Source organism: Fusarium flagelliforme (genome assembly GCF_020744385.1).
Source record: "Fusarium flagelliforme strain FIESC 12 MPI-CAGE-AA-0113 chromosome Unknown B0J16scaffold_8, whole genome shotgun sequence".
NCBI classification, from domain to species: Eukaryota; Fungi; Ascomycota; class Sordariomycetes; order Hypocreales; family Nectriaceae; genus Fusarium; species Fusarium flagelliforme.
This window is the reverse complement of record NW_025763510.1, coordinates 824,670-844,981: the sequence shown is the minus strand read 5'-3', so window position 1 is coordinate 844,981 and position 20,312 is coordinate 824,670. Positions and strand designations below refer to the sequence as shown.

The window sequence follows — 20,312 nt, the reverse complement described above, 5'->3', positions numbered from 1 at the left end:
TCAACGGAATGAGTAAGACATTGATATATCGGTTCTCTATACAAGCTGAGTGAGTACCACAAAAAGACGTGTAGGGTAACAAGCATTGCCGTGAAGTAGGTCGACATGGCTTGAGTAGAAACTAACCTAAACCACGACAAGGTCAGGGGTCTTCGGCATCCAGCTTAGACTCAACGAGATAGGCGAAGTCCACGTGGACTGCCTTAGCTTAGCTGTCAAAATCTCAATCTCGCGACATCTACTTGTTCTGACCTAGTGGTGGCGTTCAGGACAAGCTTTCTTGATGGGTGTTAGCTCCGGAACCAATGGAGCCTCTGAGAACGGCCGTAACGACACGTCTTACTATTTCCAGAGACAGAATTCGATAGTTTTAAGTGAGTACCCCTGTATTTGACCGTGACGTTGTTGTCACTGTGAGTGGTTTAGTACAGAGCTTTTGTGAAGCGGCCCAAATGAGGTCGTGTGCGGAACCGAAGCTGAACATGATAAGCTAGAGTGAAGTAAGTGGCAAAAAAGATTGGGGGTGCGCTAAGAAGGCAGAGGAGAATGGGGGTTATTGGGGTGGATTTGTGCTGGACATAGGGTAAATAGAGGAGGGCAGTCATGTGCTTGAACTCTTCTAGCATTTAAACTTGATCTTGGACTACTTGGTGCTATTGAACGCCTAATAGACAAAGGGTCAAAATCACAGAAATTTCATGACTGGTATCAATGACCTACATGCCCTTCGTGATGTGGATGAAGGCCTCCCGAGAAGCCTCTTCTTGGCGATCTCTGGGCAAACGCTTAAGTTTACCAACCATCTGGTTCCTCCCAAACGGCCGTCACTAACAAAATCTGATTGGTCTTAGTCCCTGACTAGAACACCAGAAGATTCAACTTCACCGTTGAGCTCATTCCCAAACGGGCATATTTGTCCGTCGTGACATAATTCCTCCGGAGCTAACACCATCACGGCCGAGTCGACCCCTGACCATTGTAACTTGATCCAAATGTTTCATTCGCTTGCTTCAAATCTAGTTCGTCTGCTTCGGTTCTAAAATTCGATAGTCTATTAAACCCTTAGATTCAGCTGTTCTTCTGCCCGAGACTACGTATTGCCTGCGGGCGAAGCGAGCAATCCAGAACTTGATGGACTTTCCATCCTGTGACAGTTGTCGCCTTCTCATCGGGAGTCGAGGCTTTTGTATGTGATCAGTCGATTAATTTTATATCACTACCTGAAACCCCGGTAGCAATGTAACCTACCTATTCACGTATTTCTCTCTTTCATTGTCCCTTGTGTTGTTTCTTTGTGCTGTTGTTGGAAAATACGGTTCACGATGGCCAGATTCCTCTGGTTACTGCTTCCATTTGTTGGAAGTGGTCTTGCAAAAGAAGGTTCGAACGTTGCCCATTCTCTCGTTAATTCTGCCTCTGGCCCTTACATTCCTTCCCTTCCTGTCACTCCTTTGAACCATCTCAAAAATGGAGATATCGGATCTTCTTTCACTCCTCAAATCAACCCACTTGTTCGACGATCGTCGGCATGTAAGCCTCGAGCGCCTCTGGGTGACCCTGTGATCGCCGACTCTTTGGCTGCTACAATTCAGTCAGTTACGACTACCGGTGATAAATTTGGTGTCACAACGAGTTCCGGATCGACCTCTGAGAGTGCTGTGAAGTTGACTTCCACTGTCATCTCCAGTGCCGCCTCTAGTGCTGCCAGTACCTACATAACAGCCGATGAGATAACCACATCGAATTCCGAGAGTGTTGTCGAGTCGACTTCCAGTGTCGTCTCCAGTGTCATCTCCAGTGTCGCCTCGAGTGTCGCCTCGAGTGCCACCAGTGCCTACACGACAACCGATGAGACATCCCGATCGACTTCTGGAAGTGTTGTGGAGTCAACTTCTAGTACCATCTCCAGTGCTGTCAGTACGCATACAACTTCTGATGAGGCATCGACGTCCATTGTCAGTGGTCTCAATGGCAAGAAGGTAGTTGAGGCAACACCGTCTTCGGGCACCACCTCGAGCGAAACGTTAGGCTCTGAAACCACCACATCTACACTCGCCCTTGCGCAAACCGAGACTAGTGGCAGCTCGTCGACACTGGATGCCACCTCGGACTCCTCTAGTGATGGCACGACCACAACTGAATCCTCTGCCGGGGACTTGATTAGTACCACCGCTGTCAGCCTTGAATCAGAGACCTCGTTAGCAGAGTCAAGTGCACAGCAGGCGTCGACCACATCTTCTCCAGCCTCATCAACCGACACGACCTTTGAGCTCGGAGCAAAAGCTGCACTTACTGAGACAAGCGACACATCCACGTTCTCCTCAGACGCTTCACTGTCCTCGATCGAATTCCCTTCATACACATCCTCTTCAGAGGCTTCACTTTCCTTAACCGAATTTCCTTCTTCTACACTCGTTTCATCAGACCCAACATCATCATCGGAGAGTGTGGTTGTAACATCGACTGACTCTCCTTTAGTGCTCACAGTAGCCGCCGACGGCAGCGGAGACTACACAGCCATCAACGATGCCATTAAAGCCGCTCAAACAAGCGGTTACCCAACCGTCACTGTTCTAGCGGGTACTTACACCGAGAATGTCGTCATTAAAGCCACAGCAGCTGTCACCATCGCCGGTGAAACATCCAAGAAGCGCGACGGTGCCTCTGGGGTCGTTATCGAAGCGGCTACTGGTGACACCAATCCCGCACTTTCCTTCAACACCGATTCGGCAGCAGGCATCAGCTGGAAAAACATCAAATTTTCCAACTCTTTGACCGGAAATTCTGCCGGTGCCGTTTTTCTTCGGGGCTCCAAGAATGCTTTCTACAACTGCGAATTCGTCTCTGCTGGTATCGCTGCTATCACCGGCAGCTATGCATCTGCCATCATTGCAAACTCGTACATCGAAGCTCAAGATAAAGTTTTCTACGATTATCCCTCGCTTTATCTCTACGGAACGACAATCACCGCTACCAACTCCAATGCCCTGCTCGTCTACAACAAAGGTGCCACTTCCGGAAGCACCCTCTACAACTCAACCATCGTCTTCGACACCTGCGAAGTTGTCCAGAAGAGTGGGGCCAAGAATACCCGCGTCTTCCTCGCGGCAGGAAATGGTGATGGCTCAGTTGCCGTCTTCCGCGATACCAACTTCGCCTCAGGCTTCTTGGCTGCCTCAGGCGTTTACGTCGATACCAAAACGCAGTCACCTCTGAACCGCTATGTCGAGTTCGGTACGACTGGCGATGTGTCGGATCGCTCCAAGTATATGACCTTGGTCACAGACCCTAAGGATCTGTCGCCTTATGAGATTTCTGCCTTCTTTAAGGGAGCCTTCCCTAGTGTGGCTGTGTCATCGGTCGATTGGATTGACTCTTCTGTTTTGAGTGCTATCAAGGCGAGCAACGCTAAGGACTCAAAAGAAGCCGAGACAACTTCTGCCGGCATCGCTACCACGACCTCTGAATCACTGACCACCACCGCCTCTGATTCACTGACCACTACAACCTCTGATTCACTGACCACCACGACCTCTGATTCATGCGCCTTCCCATCTGCTGTCCCCAGCACGGCCCTCGTCGTTGGCCCCAAATCCAACCCGTGTGCCTCTTACGATACTGTCGCTTCTGCCGTTGCCGCGCTGCCCAAGGATGATACCACACAGCACATCTACATCCTCGCCGGAAAATATCAAGAGAAGGTTACCATCCAGCGCGTCGGTGCGACTATCGTCCGAGGTCAAACCACCGATGGAAACTCGGCCAAGAACAACAAGGTCACGATCACCTCCAGCAATGGCGTCCTTTCAAACAACGGCGGATCCTCGGGCACAGCTACCTTTTCTGCCAACCAGTACGAGGCGAAGCTAGTTTCCTTCTACAACATCAACTTCGAGAATGCGTTTGAAGCGGCGGCCAATACTGTCGCCTTGGCTGTTTTCGCTAAGGGAACGAAGGTTGCTTTCTATGGATGCGACATCAGCTCGTCGCAGGGCACTCTATATCTCGACTATGGCAACTTCTTCATCAGTCATTCCATCCTTCGCGGTACGACGGACTTCCTGTGGGGACAGGGTGCCGGCTATGTGTATAACTCGGTTGTTGTTTCAAAAGGGACAACAGGCCAGGCCATCGCCGCACACAAGTTCCAAGGCCAATATGGTGGTTCGCGATTCGTCTTCGATCTTTGCGCCGTTGTACCTGAATCCAGCTCTGTCCCCGAGGGCAGTACATTCCTTGGACGCGATTACAGCGCCAAGTCAAACGTCGCGTTTGTCAATTCCTATCTCGATGGCCATATTGCCCCGTCAGGCTGGAAGGTCTCTTCCCCCTCGACCTTCGCTGGCACATTCACCGAGGGAAACAACACGGGCCCTGGATGGGATTTTTCATCTCGGATCTCTGCTGCTACAATCGTGAAGGACACTTCTTCGATCAACGCTGCTGCTATCCTTGGTGGGGGTGCTTGGATTGACAAGGCCGCGATCGCGCCTTTTCAAGGATGGCCTGACTCCAAGTATGTTCAGGATGCGACTACAACTTCAGCTTCCGATACTGCTACCGCAACTGCCTCCGCAACTACGAGTGCATCGGAAGTTGGCTCTACCCTGACAGTCGCCCCTTCGCCAACAGGTGATCAGTTTAAGACCGTCGCATCTGCCCTTGCGGCTATCCCGGATGATGGTGAGGACTACACGGTCTTCATCAAAGCTGGTTCCTATAACGAGCAACTCAACCTCAATCGGGGTCGGGGTCGTGTCACTCTTCGTGGTGAGACCAGCTTCGAAAATGACTTTACCCAGAACCAGGTTCTCATCTGGTTCAAGTTGGGTTATAGTACTGGAGCGTCGCGCAATGAAGAGACTCCAGTCCTCTTCTGGAAGACCACCACCGCAACAGGTGGTCTCGCGCTGTACAATCTCAACTTCACCAATACCTACCCACAAACGCGGGATACGGCTGCCCTCGCCGCGGATTTCTTCGGGAATGAGATGGCGGCCTACGGCTGTTCGTTTGAAGGCTTCCAAGATACGCTACTGGTGAACCAGGGTGTCCAGGTGTTCTCCAACTCTTACATCTCTGGCAGCGTAGACTTCATCTGGGGCTACAGCAAAACCTACTTCCACCAGTGCTACATCGCTTCGAACACACCCAATGCCTACATCACAGCGCAGAACCGAAAGTCCTCTTCCTGGGCTGGCGGCTTTGTGTTTGATACTTGCAAGGTGACATACACTGATAGCTATGGCACTGACTTTGGTAACACGGCTCTTGGTCGGCCTTGGTCCCAGTATGCGCTTGTGGTGTATATGAACTCGTTCCTGGATAAGCATATCTCCAAGGCTGGCTGGTCAGCTTGGTCTACAAGCAACCCTCAAACTTCGGTAAGTTTGTAACACTTAGGGTATCATGACTATCCTTACCTAAGGTTGTCTAAGGATCGTCGCGGGCTTATGATCCACAATAAGTCCCCGATCGTATTCTGGCAGATTCTCATATCTTCATCTACCCGAGCAATGTATCTAGAAGCATACTAACAACAAATAGGATGTACTCTTCGGCGAGTTCAACAACACAGGGCCTGGAAATTGGACGTCTTCCAGAGCAAATTTCGCAACAAAGCTCACTGAGTCCCAAGCCGCTGCTTATTCTTTGGGCTCTTTTATTGGAAGCACCAGCTGGTTGGACATGAAGGCATACAATCTTGCGCCTAGTTACACAATTGGCGATTCCACTGCTGCCGACCCAGAACCAGAAGTTTCCTGGCCATCGCACCCTTCAGATGGCACGAAACCTCCCAAGGGCGCAGTTGTCGTGTCTGTTGGCGGAGAGAAGTCTGGTTCATACTCAAGTCTCACAGACGCGCTCAAGAGCCTTCCCAAGGACTCGACTCCTCAAGTCATCTTCATCTATCCTGGAACATACGAAGAGCAGGTGCCATCAATCAACCGACCTGGCCCTGTCACCATCATCGGATACACCGAGACCGAGCCCGGAAAAACATACACGAGTAACCAAATCACGATTACCCAAGCTAAGGGACTCTCGGTCGCAGGAACAATCCCTGCCGGTCGCAGTAATGCGGACACAGCGACTATCGCAACAGCCAGCACTAAGATCGCCTTTTACAACGTCAAGTTCATCAACACTGACAATCTTGACGGTGCGACACCTAGTTATGTGACTCTCGCTGCCAGTGTGTATGGCGACAAGATCGGCTTTTATGGCTGCGAAATGATCGGATGGCAGGATACCTTATTGACAGGTGCCACTGCCGGCTATCAGTATTACGAGAGCTGCTACATTGATGGGGCAATCGATTTTAGTGAGTTCTTATGACCAGCAGCAAGGACCAGCAGCAAGGGCTACTACTAACAAAAATTTAGTCTGGGGTTACAGTAAGGCCTACTTCAAGGGCTGTACCATTGCTGCCAAGCGTGCCAAATCAGCCATCACCGCCCACAGCCGCAAAGACGCAACTGCAATTGGAGGATACATCTTTGACCAATGTCTTTTCACCGAGGCTGCTTCATCCACGGTCGATCTGACAGGGCAGGTTTATATTGGTAGGCCTTACAGTGCCTACGCCCTCGTGGTAGTCAAGAACAGTTATCTGGATTCTATCATCCAGCCCGCTGGTTGGAAGATCTGGTCTACCAGTGATCCTCGCACTGATCATATTACCTTTGCGGAATATGCCAACGAGGGTCCTGGAAGCTGGGAGAGGAATTCGGCGGCACGTGAGGCTTTTGGTTTCGCTACTCTTCTGACCAAGGACGACTACTCTCTTGCTTCTGTGATGGATAGCACTGACTGGATTGACACGACGTTCTGGGACTCGATCGTGACTCCAAAGCCTACCACACCTGTCGTCCCCGTTCCTGATCCCAACGCTGCTTACAGTGGCAAGACTCCACCCCCTGGCGCTTTCATTGTCTCCAAGGAAGCTATTGAGGGGGTCACCACTTACAGCACGATCCAAGCTGCGATTGATGCCCTTCCCGTTTCGAGCAAGGTCACACCCACTGTTTTCATCTACCCCGGTACATACAAGGAGCAGATTGTTCTCAGCCGTGCCGGCACAACTTTCTTCATCGGATATTCTGAATCGCCAGATGACAACTCCAAGAACCAAGTCACCATCACATATGACAAGGGCATCGACACACAGGCGGATGCGTCCAACTCCGATTCGGCCACATTTTATGCCACCGGAAATTACTTCCAGGCTGTGAACATCAACTTCGAGAACTCATTCGGTACAACCAACAAGTAAGTGCACACATTTTAGATATGTGGGATATACTGACATATCGACAGCTACGCCAGCCTTGGCTTTGCGGTCAAGAGCAGCAAGTTTGCTTCACTCTATGGTTGCCAGGTCTACGGAAACCAGGACGCTCTCCTGATCAATGGCAACCTTTTCGCATACAACAGTCTTTTCACCGGCAATATTGACATGATTTGGGGTTCCGGAGCTGGATACTTCCTCAAGTCCACCATTGCGCCGAATAAGGATAAGATTGCGTTGACGGCGAACAAGAAAGGAACCAACACTGGTCCTAATGGCTTCGTCTTCGACCAGTGCACCATTACTCCTGCCGATGAGGCGTCGTTCTCGACTATCTATCTAGGCCGACCGTGGGATCAATTCGCTCGTGTTGCCTATATCCAGTCTGAGCTCAGTGCATCAATCGCTGCTGTCGGCTGGACTGGTTGGACTAAGAGTGATCCTAGGACCGAGAACGTCATTTTTGGTGAATACGACAACACTGGTCCTGGAGCTTCGACTAGTAGTCGTGCATCTTTCGCCAAGCAGCTTTCGGATGACGAGGTTGCCCAGTTTCAATTGGGCACTTTCTTCCCTTCTACAAGCTGGATCAACATGACGCTCGTTTACGCGACTCCCTTTGACGCAGCTGTAGCTGCCACGCAGACATTCAGCTCGACCACTGTCTACACCACTCAGACTGTCACGTCTTCTCAGACTCTTTTCACCACATTGACTGGTGCCGAGGTGACCATCACCGAGAAGTCCACATCTACTCAGGATATTGGTACTACCATTACACCAGACCCGACAACCAAGACTTTGATTGAGAAGGCGACTGTGACCGAAACGGCTCAAGTTACCCAGGCCGACAAGCTAGTCACCGTCAAGTCGACCGAGACTGTGGATGTTGGCAAGACTGTTACGCCTGCTGTCGTTACTGAGACTTCAACCCAGGTCTTTGATGCTACTGTCACTTCTTGGGTTACAAAACCTGCCAAGGCAGTCACCACGACTTCAACAACCATGGGCGCTACTGTTACTCCCAAGTCGGTAACTGAGAACGTCGTTGAGCGGACGACAGTGGTGATTAGCAAGACCACCAGCCCCAAGGCAATCACTGTCAAGAGCACCACAACTGTGGTAATAGGTACTGGCGGCACTACAACAACATCCTTGAAGGCTACTACTGTTCTATCGACTACCGTAACGACTTCTGTCAAGATTGTCAGCAAGACCACTACACTGAAGTGTGTCCCTACTCAGGACAAGCGAGACTTGGGCGGTGACGTGGCAATTCTTAGGCCCCGCGCTGCTGTCGTGTTCGGCAACCCATCTGTTGACCTCGCTTCTGGCCTGACACGGCGTGACCTTGACCTAGGGTCTATAAATCTTGAGGCTCGTGCAGCTGGTCTTTCCACCGTTACGGTCACCGTTGTTTCAACTTTTACCACCAACGTCAAAACTTCAATCATGACGGTTCCTGGTAGCACTGCGACCACTCAGGTCATCACGACTAAGACTATCGGAAAGACAAGCACTCTCAAGCCTGCTACTGTCATCGAGGCATCAACTTCTGTCGCAACACGATATGTCACCTCTACCATTCCTGGATCAACATCAACCACGACTACCGTGACCACCAAGGAAACAGGCAAGACAACGACCCTCAAGGCCGCTACCACCACTGTAGTCGTCGCATCTACATCTGTCGTCACCGATAAGAAGACCTCCACCGCCCCAGCAAGCACAGTAACTGTGTTGAAGACCCTTACTACAACTCTGCCCGCCGGAACTGTCAAGGTCACCACGACCAGCACCGTTAAGCAGACATCCCCTGTTACTCTGGATCAGAAGACTGTCACGAACTGGACGACTGTCAAGTCTACTTTGAAGCCCTCGAGTACCGTAACTGTGAGGAGCACTGTATCAAAGACTACTACGTCTGTCGTCAAGGAGACAAAGACGGTTTGGGCGACGAGGACTAGCAAGGGCGCGGCTGCTTGTACAAACTAGGACTGATCTTTTACTTCATCTGCACGATATGAGTGCGTATATAATTGGATAATACTGTTAATAGAACGAAGATTCATCGTGTATTTCTGCAGTTCCATCGCACGTGAACTTGTTTGAGGCCCAACAGTCTGACTAAATTGTCTAAAGTTTAGACAAGGTGGTCTAAGTTTCCACAAATTGATCTGCATATCTCGTCTCTTATGCTCGCAGAAACTAGGTTCTTCCGTGACCAGAAAGCGCAGGAGTCTGTCTCTCACTGGCAATGGAAGTTATTGGATGGCGCCTATAGGACTAGGTCTTGTCTTGGCACGAACATCAACGTCCGTCTCGCAAAGCAGTTTTGTTTACAGAATGGTGATCTCGACTTTAGTGAAACTCATCACCTCAACGTCATTCAATCTCCCTGGGTCGAATATAGCGGTCGTGCAAAACCTTTTGAAGTTTTCACTGTATCGCAACTATGTAATGACGTCTTGTGCCAATGTCGGGGCAAGGCTGTTGTCTCTATCACCACATCATCTTTTGGGTGGCATCGTGGCACCAGGAGTTATTCACCTTCGTTGCTACTAGTCAAGGTTCAGACATGTGCAACTCATTCTGTAGCAATCGGCACCACAACTTCAAATGCGAAACGCGACCAAGTGATTGCTATAGACAGATAGAGAGTACTCTAGAAATGAGGGAAAAGTTCAACCCATTCTGGTGACAAGAAAACCCCAACCGGCGACTGGCGCAGGCTTAAAAACGACTCAATGATAATAAACACCCGCGCCGCGATATATCCAAAGGCGAGGGGGAGATACAACGGCAAAATAAACCACGTTGTCAAGCCATTCTCATCAATTTCCCCGTTGCCCAAATCGAGGAAGTAAAACGAGTAGTAAAAGAAGTAGTAAAACGAGTAGTAAACGAGCAACCAAGAGATTGCGAAGAACGGTATACAGCAAGTAATTAGCAAGCAACTAACCTTCCACATAACCCCTTCCACGTATGAAGGAAAGGATTGGCCCCATATGGTCAGATGAACGCCACCATACAAGCCAGATAGGACCATGGCAAGTATGATAAATTCCCAGGAATCCATGTTAGTCATTGGTTCCGTCTCCCTCATATCTTTCCCTACCTCACTGTGGTCTAAATGGACGATTGACTGTCCCTCCCAAAACAGCCTCTCCCAATCACTAACCAACTTTGGTTCCAATTCCTCCAAGAGTGGAAGGAACAAGACCTTCTGGTCGGAACGATCATCACCCGACTCACACCATCGATGAATGTTCTGCATTTCAATCCCTTCGGACTCTCTAGCCAGGTTCTCCCGATCTTCGAAAGGGAAAGTGGTAAGGTTGGCTTCCCAGCGCGCCAGAAACTCGGGTCCCAAGAGAAACGAGGCACCTGTAGACTCACCGTCTGGATCAAGGTAGTAACTTAGTGAGCCCCGAAGCTTCTTCACTTTCAACTTGGACAGCGCTAATCCTGCTGGTAAGACATCTCCCTCGCGCATTTCTAATCCCGGTAGAGGATCTACCCACTGCATAGGTGATCCATCAACATCGACGGGGGGTACAGCGTCGACTTCCTCTTTGGGTGTAAACAGTGCCATCTTATACGACAATTCACTATAGAACTGTCGCTGCAGCATGGCGGAGATATCACCTTTGAAGTCTTCTGTTTGGATGATCATGGCTTCCTGAATACTCAGTGGTTTCTAAATGCGTTTAGCATAAAAACTGCGTCAAAGATCAAAACCTAACATACTTCAAACCAACAAGCATAAAGGAAAACAGCGCAGGCGACGTGGACAATTGTATGAATTTCGAGCAGAGACAATGGAAGATCGTATATGCGTCTTGCTATACATTGTGTGACCATCCAGAGAACCTGTATTACTACAAGCGTCTTTTGGATTGTGTCCGCTTTGCTCTTGTCGTTGATATCCTGCTTTGGAATCTGTATCCAGTAGCCGCGTTTAGCAAGCTGGATAATTGCTGCAGGGCCGGGACGAACGGAACGCCTCCGTAGGCCAGTGTTCTTAAAATAGTCGCGATCAGATTCATTAAGGTCACTAAGCGAAAGGATGCCATGAACGTCGAAGCGGACTGCTCCCATGACGATGCAGAAAGCATACTTCAGATTAATTTCGAACTGAGAAGTCAGTATTCTATAACTTTCGAGATCTGGCGAAGTCTTACGTCTGCATCACGTTTCCAGTTAGAAGCCTGCTTTTCTTTCTGGATCTCTTGGAGTGCTGATCTCAAGTCCCAGGCATATCGTAATTGTGATGCTGCCACAAATAGTGCGAGTTCGGGTGCAAAGAGAGTAATGAAAACCCACTTGGCTTTCTCCCACAACAGGTACTGCCAAGTAGTTTTCCTGGGGACGTCAAGATGTAAAGCTGTGTAAATACACGCAACAAGCGTCAGGATACAGCTTTGCAATATACCCAGCGTGCCGCGGACACCAGGATTGTTAACCCATGACGGAGCAACAAGTCTCCTGAGTTCATCGGTCCCGTTGTTAGTCACAACTGAAATGTTGAATGGTTGAGTAATGATGGAAGAGTTGACCTCCGCCATAGCTCTTCCCTTCTCAAGTATGAACACCTCGATCAACGACAAGAGGGGAAATGTGATGATGCAAAGTTGAATTTTGTCCTAGAGCCTGATTGGGAATTCAACTTCTATTTATGTTGAAAATGAGGCCACCAATGATATCGTTGGACTGATGTCTGGTGTGGCTGACGATGAATGTCAGGTTGTACAGACAGACACAGCCTCAGCGCCTCCTTTCTACCGGCTTTCGATTCTATTGTAATGACTCGGCTACGGCCTTATATTACTGCACGTGTTGAAAACCATGACATCTGTTGTAAAGATTCGTGCCGGACAGTCGAAAGCTTGAGATTGGTGGTCTTCCCGAGGTGCGGTAAACCAAGCTTTTTCTACCTTGAAGATGACAAAAAACGGCGTTTCCAAATGCTGCGTCACATTATATCAATCGGATTCTAACACACTGTTGGTGACAGCGACTCAGCCTCAGCAGGCTTACAGATGTCATGAACACCGCATTAGCATTTTCCCCGAACAGGGGTATTCACCATTGTCTTGCTCCCCTCTGACTGGCTGAAAACAGTTTTCATCCTTTCATTAACATAACATCCGATCTGCACGGTAAGTTCGAATTTGAAGAGAAAACACCCTGTTGTTTCGAAAACGGCGATAGTGTTGAATACAATGATTGCATGGTAGAAGTGGAAGAATGTGAAAATTTCGGAACTTAAATGGAAATCAGCCACTGAGTATGAGGTAGAAGCCCTTGCTCTTGCCAAAACCTCCCGGCCTGTTCCATCTGCTTCTCCTTTGTTAATTTTCATTTCCATCTGAGTCGCACCCTCTCACTTTTGAATCTATTTATGTGACGTCAACTCGTCACGTGGTCTTACGTCGTGAGATCCAATCGCACGTTCAACCGATTCTCGAAACTTCAGCCTTTCAAATTTACCAATTTACAGATTTACAAAATGGACCGGCTGTCGATTGAGATTCTTTCTCTAATCGCAGCAGCTGCTGCATCGTCGGGGCCTCAGATCGACTTGAGCACAGTTTACGACGTCTGGACGCTGCACGACAAGCCCAAGTTTCCAGGAAGTGGAAAACCAAAAGAGAATTCCCTGGCTTCATGCGCTGCGGTTTCTCGTGACTGGCAGCTCGCATTTGAGCCGTTTACATTTCATACGCTGGTTCTTTCACCTAAGAGGATAGTGCAGGCTGAGAGACAAGGGTACCTGACCCCGCGGCGGCTGGGATGTATTCGCTATCTTGCTGTTCCCATCACATTTCCGCTTCCGTGGCCATGGGATGTTCCGATTATCTTTGCCCAAGTAGGTGAATGGCCTCCTCCATCTGAATCTGACGGCGTTGAGGAGCAAAAGACGATCGAGGGGGATGAGTCAGCTGATGCACCCGACCCTGCATGGGAAGACGTTGAAGGAAGCGAGGAAAACGACGAAGATCTGGACAACGATGGATATATGGATGTTGAAGACGACATGCAGCCACCAGAAGAGAGAGGTTATGACAAGTTGTTCACAGCAATCATCAGGTCACTATTTCGGGTATTGAAATTGGCGCCTGTACATGAAAACGGACAACCATATATGGATCTTCGACTTGGATTTCCGGTTCCCAGAGAATATGGATGGTGCTTTGCAAACGGTATCGAACAGCCGGAAGCTGAACGTCTTGAAGTTGGATGGTGTAGCCCTTTATATCTCGATCTGGGGTTCAACCAAGATGAATTACCAAACTTGCCGGTGATAGCTTCATGCAGTTTTGATCTTGTATCTTGGAGTCTATTCTTTGCTCCCGAGTCAGTCTGCAAATTAGCCAGCAAGATGCCTCGCCTTCGGAAAATAAAGATGCATCTCAGCGATATGGAATGGCGAAATCCAGAATTGAGGGTCGGGCTGAGAGAGCGTAGGTTTACAAAAAAAGCCGGAAGAATGCTTTTTGAAGCTGACCGAATTTTATAGGCTTCGCAAGATCATTGCCGTTGTTGCCAGAAAGCGTGCTGGACTTTGAATTACGATACTCCAGACGCGTCCCTCGAGATCATTCACATGCGCCTGCAAGCATAGTACCGCCAGATGAAAAGCATGATCTTCTTAGTCAAGCACTATTCAACTTTTCCCGACGAGAGAATTTGTTGCGGTTCTCAGCAAAGGGAAGCTTTGACCTTAACATTCTGGGGACATCGGAGAAGGCCCTAGCTGCATGCAATGGGTGGCCAAAGCTGGAAACCTACGACGTTGGCTTCCTGGCCATTACCCCATCTGGACAATGGTTAGCCATGGCTTTCACGGACAATCCCAACACCGATAGTTTCCGAGACGAACGATGGGGCCCTCCAAGTGAGCCCCAGAGAAGTTGCCTCTCATTATTCGACACGAATGAGTTCAGAGGTCCGATTGAGCCAGACTATGCACATCGTTTGGTCTGCACCGCTGGGCGGACAGCATCGCACATGCCCCGTTTGAGAAGAATGAATATCAACGTTGGCGTCGTGGGCGGTTATAAAGTGTGCTACACAAGTAAAAGGGTCAATCCTTGCATGAGAATCGTGGGAAAGAAGCTCCAACCACCCATTGAAGAGTTATTGCGGGTTTGGCGTCGGGTGGCACAAGATCGGGATCAGCAGTTTGGTCTTGAGTGGAACGATATTGTGAAGACGAATAAAAGAAAAATGCTTTTTAGCTAGGCGCATAATGGTATGCGGATTGCAGAGGTTGTCTGCCTAAATAAAATTGACTCAAGTATATAACAAAGGGTATCGTAATGTTGCTGTTCCGAATGATGAGGGTACCGTGGTTCCCCTCCCCAATTACCTATTCCTGAACTCCTCCCAATGATTTCCTGTAATAATGCAAATATTTGTTGCCATAGACGTTATATGCATTCCTGGCGATGCGTCTAACAGCTTGGCGCGGTCGCGCTACGTGACAAATGATAAAATTGAGCAGTCTTGAGACTAATCAAGCCTCATGGTATCAGAAGAATTGGCTCCCAAAAGCATAAGAGACGAAATATTTCGTTCACTTTATACTAGCTTAGACCAGCACTTAGGCTACTTTATTTTAGTAGCCTAAGTCTTAGAAGTCAATTCTTCTGTCATCCACCTGCCAAGCCATTGTCGACCTGGATCGAAAGACCCCCAGCAATTGCCGTAACTCAAGCGCCTATGACGGCAATGCGATGAAACAAAGCCACGTCCGGCGATGTTCGTAAGTTTAGCCAGGAGTAACGCCAGTGGCTTTGCGCCTCTTTAGCGGTGAGGGTCGTGCTCAGGTGGCTTCGAGGCTGGGTATAAACTTTGTGTGTTGTTGGGGCGAGCTTCCTAAAGCCGGTCAGGAACAAGTCTCATGATTTGGCGCGGGTAAACGTACAATATGGGGTCAGGTCGAGAAACTGTAGAGGTCTCGCCTTTTTCTTGTTTTCCAATGGCGCTGAGGCGTCGCTGCCAAAGTGTCGTACGCCGTGTGGCTGCATGGGCACATCGCTGCCCGTTCTCGTAGATGGTCCTCGCTCAATTGACTGACACTCCAATCGTCCAGGATCCGGCGCTGTACTTTCTGGCTCGCCGACAATATGCATGCAATTGCAGTCGCTATGCTGTACCAGCAGAAGCAACTTATTCAGCACCACAAACTCCATCTTGAGCTTGATGCTGTACACGACGGGCTTGTACGTCGTCTGGATGTTGAAATGGCTCATGTACTGCGTGACAATGAGGCTGATGTCGAGAAGAATGACGAGGATGTTGGCGATGACGAGATACCGAATGATCTTGCGCTCCATGGCTTTGCGCACGGCGAAGATGGGTTTTAGGCCTCGTGCTGTTTCCCAGATGTAGAGACCCGAGATTATGGCTTCTTGGATGCAGAAGCCTGCTAGTTGGATGCGCTCGTAAACGTTGAAGGGGCCGATGAAGCGACTCGAATGGCGGGTGTTGGCGCCGAGGAAAAGTATTGTTGTCGGGACGTGGAGGATGAAGAAATTAATAATGATCATGTACAACACCCATCGTGTTTTGGACTTGTCTTCCACAATAAGATGAAGCCGTGAGTAAAGAACGACGGATTGACCTGTGACCATGCCATACCATCCCACGCATGTCAACACGCATAGTAAGAAGTTCGGTCCCAGGCTGTAGTATCGTAGGAGTACTACAATGGAGTGTAATATTATTCCCAGCGTCGCTAACATCATACTCCAGAAATAAAGGCCGTCGTGGCGCTTGAAGCGCGAGAGTAGGGAGATGAGGATCTCGAGACAGTTGTAGATTGCTATGGCAAATAATCCCGCGACTTTAAAAGGTGTCAGTACATCTTGACGATGGCCATGGAAGTCGAAGTCGTTACTCACTGGCCATATTCACGGCGAGTGATACCCCTTGTATAGGCCCTGTCTCGCCACTGGAAACTGCCATGATTGAGCTGTCGACGGACCTACGACGGTCATGGCCAGATGGTAAAAAGTAAAGTTTGGTCGGAATTAATTGAGCCCAGATCCCATGTCGTATATGTTCGGGTCGGGTCGTACCAAGGATTGACAGGTCTTGGCGATAAGATGCACGATGAAACGCTGAAGCAAGGAAAGAGAGTTAAAAAACAAGAGGGGGCAGGTAAGCTTTCATTCATTCAGCTTTAGGGATGATCATCTGTATCGGTAGCGCGTCATTCTGGGGTGGTCGTGTTGGTATCCGGACCTAGCGAGAATCGTCATGTTCCGCCCCTGCATTGCGCATGGATGGTTCCGCTAATAGCGCCTTGACGGTTCATGATTCAGCCCATGTTGATGCTTTAGTGGGTTGTCAAACATGTGTTTCCTTTACCTTGAAGTTCCTTGGCTACCTATTCCATTTACTATGACACATGGTCAGAAGGATATCGCCATTGACGACCAGTAGAATTAACAATTCATACATGGATTCTTGGCCAAGACGGCAGTCAACATTCCTCCCTTTCCAATGACACGGTCATGGGCTCCAGCTGAGTTTTGGCTAAAAGTCCCTGTTCCTCCCTACTAAACTCAAGACCGCGCCAACCGCCCGCCCCTGGAAAAGACCCGACAGGTCTTGGCGATGCTGCCAAGCTGAAACTATTCCTCTACATCGGTCCGTCCAACGTACAACCACCAATTGTCACATTTCCAGGTCCAAGTTTGGAAGCTGTATCCATCTTCGAAAGGAGCTCACAGGGTCCCGCTATTTAGAGTTTACGGTTAAAACAGGTAAAATGTTATTTCGTCAGTGAGTCTCAGGTTCAAGTTCAACAGAAAGAGAGACTGTGGAAAATGACTCGCGACGTGCAGCGTTAGAGTTTTAGAGCAAACGTCCCGTGTCTTAGGGCCCGGGAATCCCCATTTGCTGCCTGCCCTACGGTGTCTCCAGCTGTCAAACTTGGATTGACGTGTGGTCAAACACAATCACGGAATAATTAAAGACGCGTCTAGTTACCATGAAACATTCTCTCTCGTCTTTTTTGGGTTCATCTTGCGAATGAGTACCGACATATCATGTACCCCAGACTCTTCAGCGCCCGCAAAAGTGCGCTTGTTTGGAGGTCGGAGGTCATCGAATGTCACTGCAAATTCAACGGGCCAACGGGCTCCGAGATTAATCCAGCTAAGCTCCTACGGGCATTCTGAGGCGGTGCTGGCCGCAGGGCCGCTAACCCAATCTCATTCCTCTAATTTGCTGCACCAGATGATTCGGGCTGCTCCATCGTTACGACCTACTTGATTCATAATTCTCCTGCAAGCCATAGTCACAATTAGTTAAAGCTAATAAATCCCCTTGTCAGATACGCTTTGTTGTGTTGTATGATCTCCGCGCGTATCGTATCTTCCGGATCATCATCCGGACGACGCCTGGGCCACTGGGTGGTCTGTATCTACAGTCCCTTTGGGCTATCTCCAGATTCTCACTGGAACATCGTTTTTAGTAGCAAACTTTAACTTGTAACCGTTTTGGCAGGTCAAAACATTGTGGAGATTGGCCTCTGTCTGATCCATGTCTCGTCTATCAGAGGCCTCAAAGTTTATTGCTATCAGCTGTCAATGCTCACGGTTATCCCAGTTGCGCATCATGCACAATCCAGGGACGGGTAATACTTCCATGGTGATCAATGCTGGGTTTGGGATTGTTCGGAAATAGTTTGAAACAATTGCACTGACCTATATACGCAATCCGTCTGTGTTATAGACAGACAGACACATCGAGGCTGTACCATGTTCTGTTATCAAGATAACGAGGCGAACGGACACTCTCTGGATAGGCCAGGGTAAGCTCGTGGGAGGAACATAATCTGAGGAACTTCAACTAATCAGTTTTTGATGCACCTGTATTTTGTTAGATCAAGTTCCTTTCGTTCCGAACCCATGTTTAGCTCGAAGAAATACACTTTCGGCACAGAAGACCGTGTGGTTAGTCCGCTACTCGTTTGCTGCTCTTTGTTGCACGACAATTCCTGGAATATATACCCCATACAGACTATCAATTCCAAGTTTATTTGCAATGCCTATTTTACTTATTGTCTTCTTCTCCTGCCTGTTGGCCTTTCTAGCATAAGATGTTAATAGCAAGTTAAATCAATAATGAAATATCTCAATTTATTGAGTGAACCCTCAGTTCATCCAGTGTCGTTGATGGATGAAACTGTTCACTGCTGGTCTAGGAGTTAAGATCAATGATGTAGCTCGTGATAGGCTACACGTACTACATTAGTCATCAGAATATTTACCATCTCCATTTTCCCATCACTGCTAGTTATGCTGCCTGATTCATTTGACACTATCTCCAGGCACCAACCGTTTATATCCACTTGGTAGATTGCTTGAGGGTCTTCCTGCCTACGCTAATCAAATGTGGGACAGCCCTATAAAACAAAACACCTGCACATCGTCGACGATCCCTTCAACGACCCCAACAATCAACCATGTCTTCTTCAATCCTGGACATTATACCTCCGGAGATTCAACTCAGGATATTCTCCTTCCTTCCAGCTCACAACCTCGCTCAACTAGCTCGCACTTCCAAGCATTTCAATGACATCGCCACACCCCTATTCTGGACCGATGTTGAACTTCACATCCTCGGGTATCATGGCTCCCAGCGAGAATTCAGCGTACCTCCTCCTGTACGCCATCCTCTCAGCCGGCCGTATCTTCCCCGAGTGCAATACAGGAGCATAGAACTGAGAGCAGAACGTTTCTTCAACATGCTGCAGACTCTTCAGAAGGAAAGACCGGATCGGCTGGAAGTCGTTACAAAACGTATCAAACATCTCTGTGCAAATGTCGACCCTGGTTGGGAACCGAGAGGCACGGCTCGCAAACGGATCTATACCGATGCCATTTCAGTCTGGGAGACGCTGCCTTACATGACAAATCTAGAGTCATTAGAGCTACATGGGGACGTTTACTTTTGTCGCACTATGCCAGATCCTGTTCAGGAACTTAAAGGCCCTACTCCGAAGCTGCGGTTTGTGAAGCTTGGCAGGTACATGCCAGCGTCTATACCTGCATGGGCTTTCAGGGCTGCAGATACCCTCGAACGCATTGAGCTCCTTATGTTGGATCGTCCTATTTCTACAAATATGAATGATAGAGGTCGCTTCTTGCCTCTCGCTCATGAAAAGGTCAGCAGACACAGAGATAATGAGGATGATGACGACGATGACAACGCTTCGGACTGGGGCAGTCTTAGCGGCGAGGCCGTTATTCCTCGCCCTTTAGGCGGCTACCTAACATCCTACGGCGACGACGAGCTTCGACTTCCGAAACTCAAGCATCTCTACCTCTGCCAGCCCTCCGAGTCCGACTACGAACGAAGCTACGACCAGTACAGCTGGTCCACACGCGCCGAAAAGGCATGTTACAGCGACTGGCGCAAGATTCTCATCGCATCCAAGCCAACACTCTCAACACTCGTTCTAGAACAGCGTCCAGCAGCAAATTACGCCGAAAAAGTCTCAATGGAAGAATGGATAGAGCACAGAACTTGTCCCGAAGCAAGCAAAAACCTTTTAAAGATGGTCCGAAAGTTCATGGAGGCAGACAAGAGTCAAGTGACTCTACAGCGTATATATCTATATGGTATTTTTGTCGGGATATTGGAAGATGGGATGCATGACCCGGCGGAACCTTCAGGTAAATTTATGGACTTCCTGCAGGGCTGCGGCGTTGAATGTGAGGCGAGGGTTGGACAGTGGTGTTACTTTGAAAGGTTTCATGGTCCGGCGACGTGGGATTCTTTCCATGGGGATGTGAGATATGATGGTATCCAGGAGGATGGAGATGAGAGCATGAAGTGGGATGATGTGTTAGCTAGGGTTTAGAGAAGTTTATAAAGAATTGGCCGCTAAGAGCATGAGAGACAAAATAATTGGGTTACACTACGTTTGCTTAGGCTAGTAGTTAGGCTATTTTATTTTTGTAGCCTAAGCCTTAGAAGACAATTCCTCTGACACTCC

The 20,312-nt window shown here is 48.9% G+C and overlaps 5 protein-coding genes across 5 annotated transcripts; 3 read left to right on the top strand and 2 right to left on the bottom strand.

The window, feature by feature from the left end:
* Positions 1 to 1,322: 1,322 nt before the first annotated feature.
* On the top strand, positions 1,323 to 9,367 carry B0J16DRAFT_405801 (pectin lyase fold/virulence factor; the record flags this gene model as incomplete). Its single annotated transcript, XM_046132921.1, has 5 exons — positions 1,323 to 1,830; positions 2,029 to 5,384; positions 5,548 to 6,325; positions 6,387 to 7,272; positions 7,321 to 9,367. 5 exons carry the CDS (start codon positions 1,323 to 1,325, stop codon positions 9,284 to 9,286), a joined length of 7,494 nt encoding a protein of 2,497 aa, XP_045977752.1. The 3' UTR covers positions 9,287 to 9,367.
* A 574-nt stretch (positions 9,368 to 9,941) lies between these two features.
* B0J16DRAFT_418708 (uncharacterized protein) lies at positions 9,942 to 11,916 on the bottom strand. The gene is made up of 3 exons (XM_046133789.1): positions 11,476 to 11,916; positions 11,042 to 11,428; positions 9,942 to 10,991 (listed from the first exon to the last, which is right to left on the bottom strand). The coding sequence occupies exons 1-3, from the start codon at positions 11,857 to 11,859 to the stop codon at positions 9,957 to 9,959; spliced, it is 1,806 nt and encodes a 601-aa protein (XP_045977751.1). The 5' UTR covers positions 11,860 to 11,916; the 3' UTR covers positions 9,942 to 9,956.
* An 836-nt stretch (positions 11,917 to 12,752) lies between these two features.
* Positions 12,753 to 14,539, top strand: B0J16DRAFT_311222 (uncharacterized protein; the record flags this gene model as incomplete). Its single annotated transcript, XM_046125001.1, has 2 exons — positions 12,753 to 13,758; positions 13,815 to 14,539. Exons 1-2 carry the CDS (start codon positions 12,804 to 12,806, stop codon positions 14,537 to 14,539), a joined length of 1,680 nt encoding a protein of 559 aa, XP_045977750.1. The 5' UTR covers positions 12,753 to 12,803.
* A 317-nt stretch (positions 14,540 to 14,856) lies between these two features.
* On the bottom strand, positions 14,857 to 16,450 carry B0J16DRAFT_190219 (uncharacterized protein). The gene is made up of 3 exons (XM_046122781.1): positions 16,204 to 16,450; positions 15,225 to 16,145; positions 14,857 to 15,175 (listed from the first exon to the last, which is right to left on the bottom strand). Coding segments are annotated over exons 1-3 (987 nt in total). The 5' UTR covers positions 16,268 to 16,450; the 3' UTR covers positions 14,857 to 15,173.
* Positions 16,451 to 18,649: 2,199 nt separating this feature from the next.
* Positions 18,650 to 20,307, top strand: B0J16DRAFT_350051 (uncharacterized protein). Its single transcript, XM_046128998.1, has one exon. It carries the CDS (start codon positions 18,777 to 18,779, stop codon positions 20,175 to 20,177), a length of 1,401 nt encoding a protein of 466 aa, XP_045977748.1. The 5' UTR covers positions 18,650 to 18,776; the 3' UTR covers positions 20,178 to 20,307.
* The last annotated feature ends 5 nt before the right edge of the window (positions 20,308 to 20,312 follow it).

Coding starts and splice junctions, on each gene's coding strand:
- B0J16DRAFT_350051 (XM_046128998.1), top strand. CDS start 18,777: ATGTCTTCTTCAATCCTGGACATTATACCTCCGGAGATTCAACTCAGG.
- B0J16DRAFT_190219 (XM_046122781.1), bottom strand. CDS start 16,267: ATGGCAGTTTCCAGTGGCGAGACAGGGCCTATACAAGGGGTATCACTC. Junction 16,146..16,203: donor ACTCGCCGTGAATATGGCCA/GTGAGTAACGAC, acceptor CACCTTTTAAAG/TCGCGGGATTATTTGCCATA.
- B0J16DRAFT_418708 (XM_046133789.1), bottom strand. CDS start 11,859: ATGGCGGAGGTCAACTCTTCCATCATTACTCAACCATTCAACATTTCA. Junction 11,429..11,475: donor ACTGGAAACGTGATGCAGAC/GTAAGACTTCGC, acceptor CTGACTTCTCAG/TTCGAAATTAATCTGAAGTA. Junction 10,992..11,041: donor TTTATGCTTGTTGGTTTGAA/GTATGTTAGGTT, acceptor AAACGCATTTAG/AAACCACTGAGTATTCAGGA.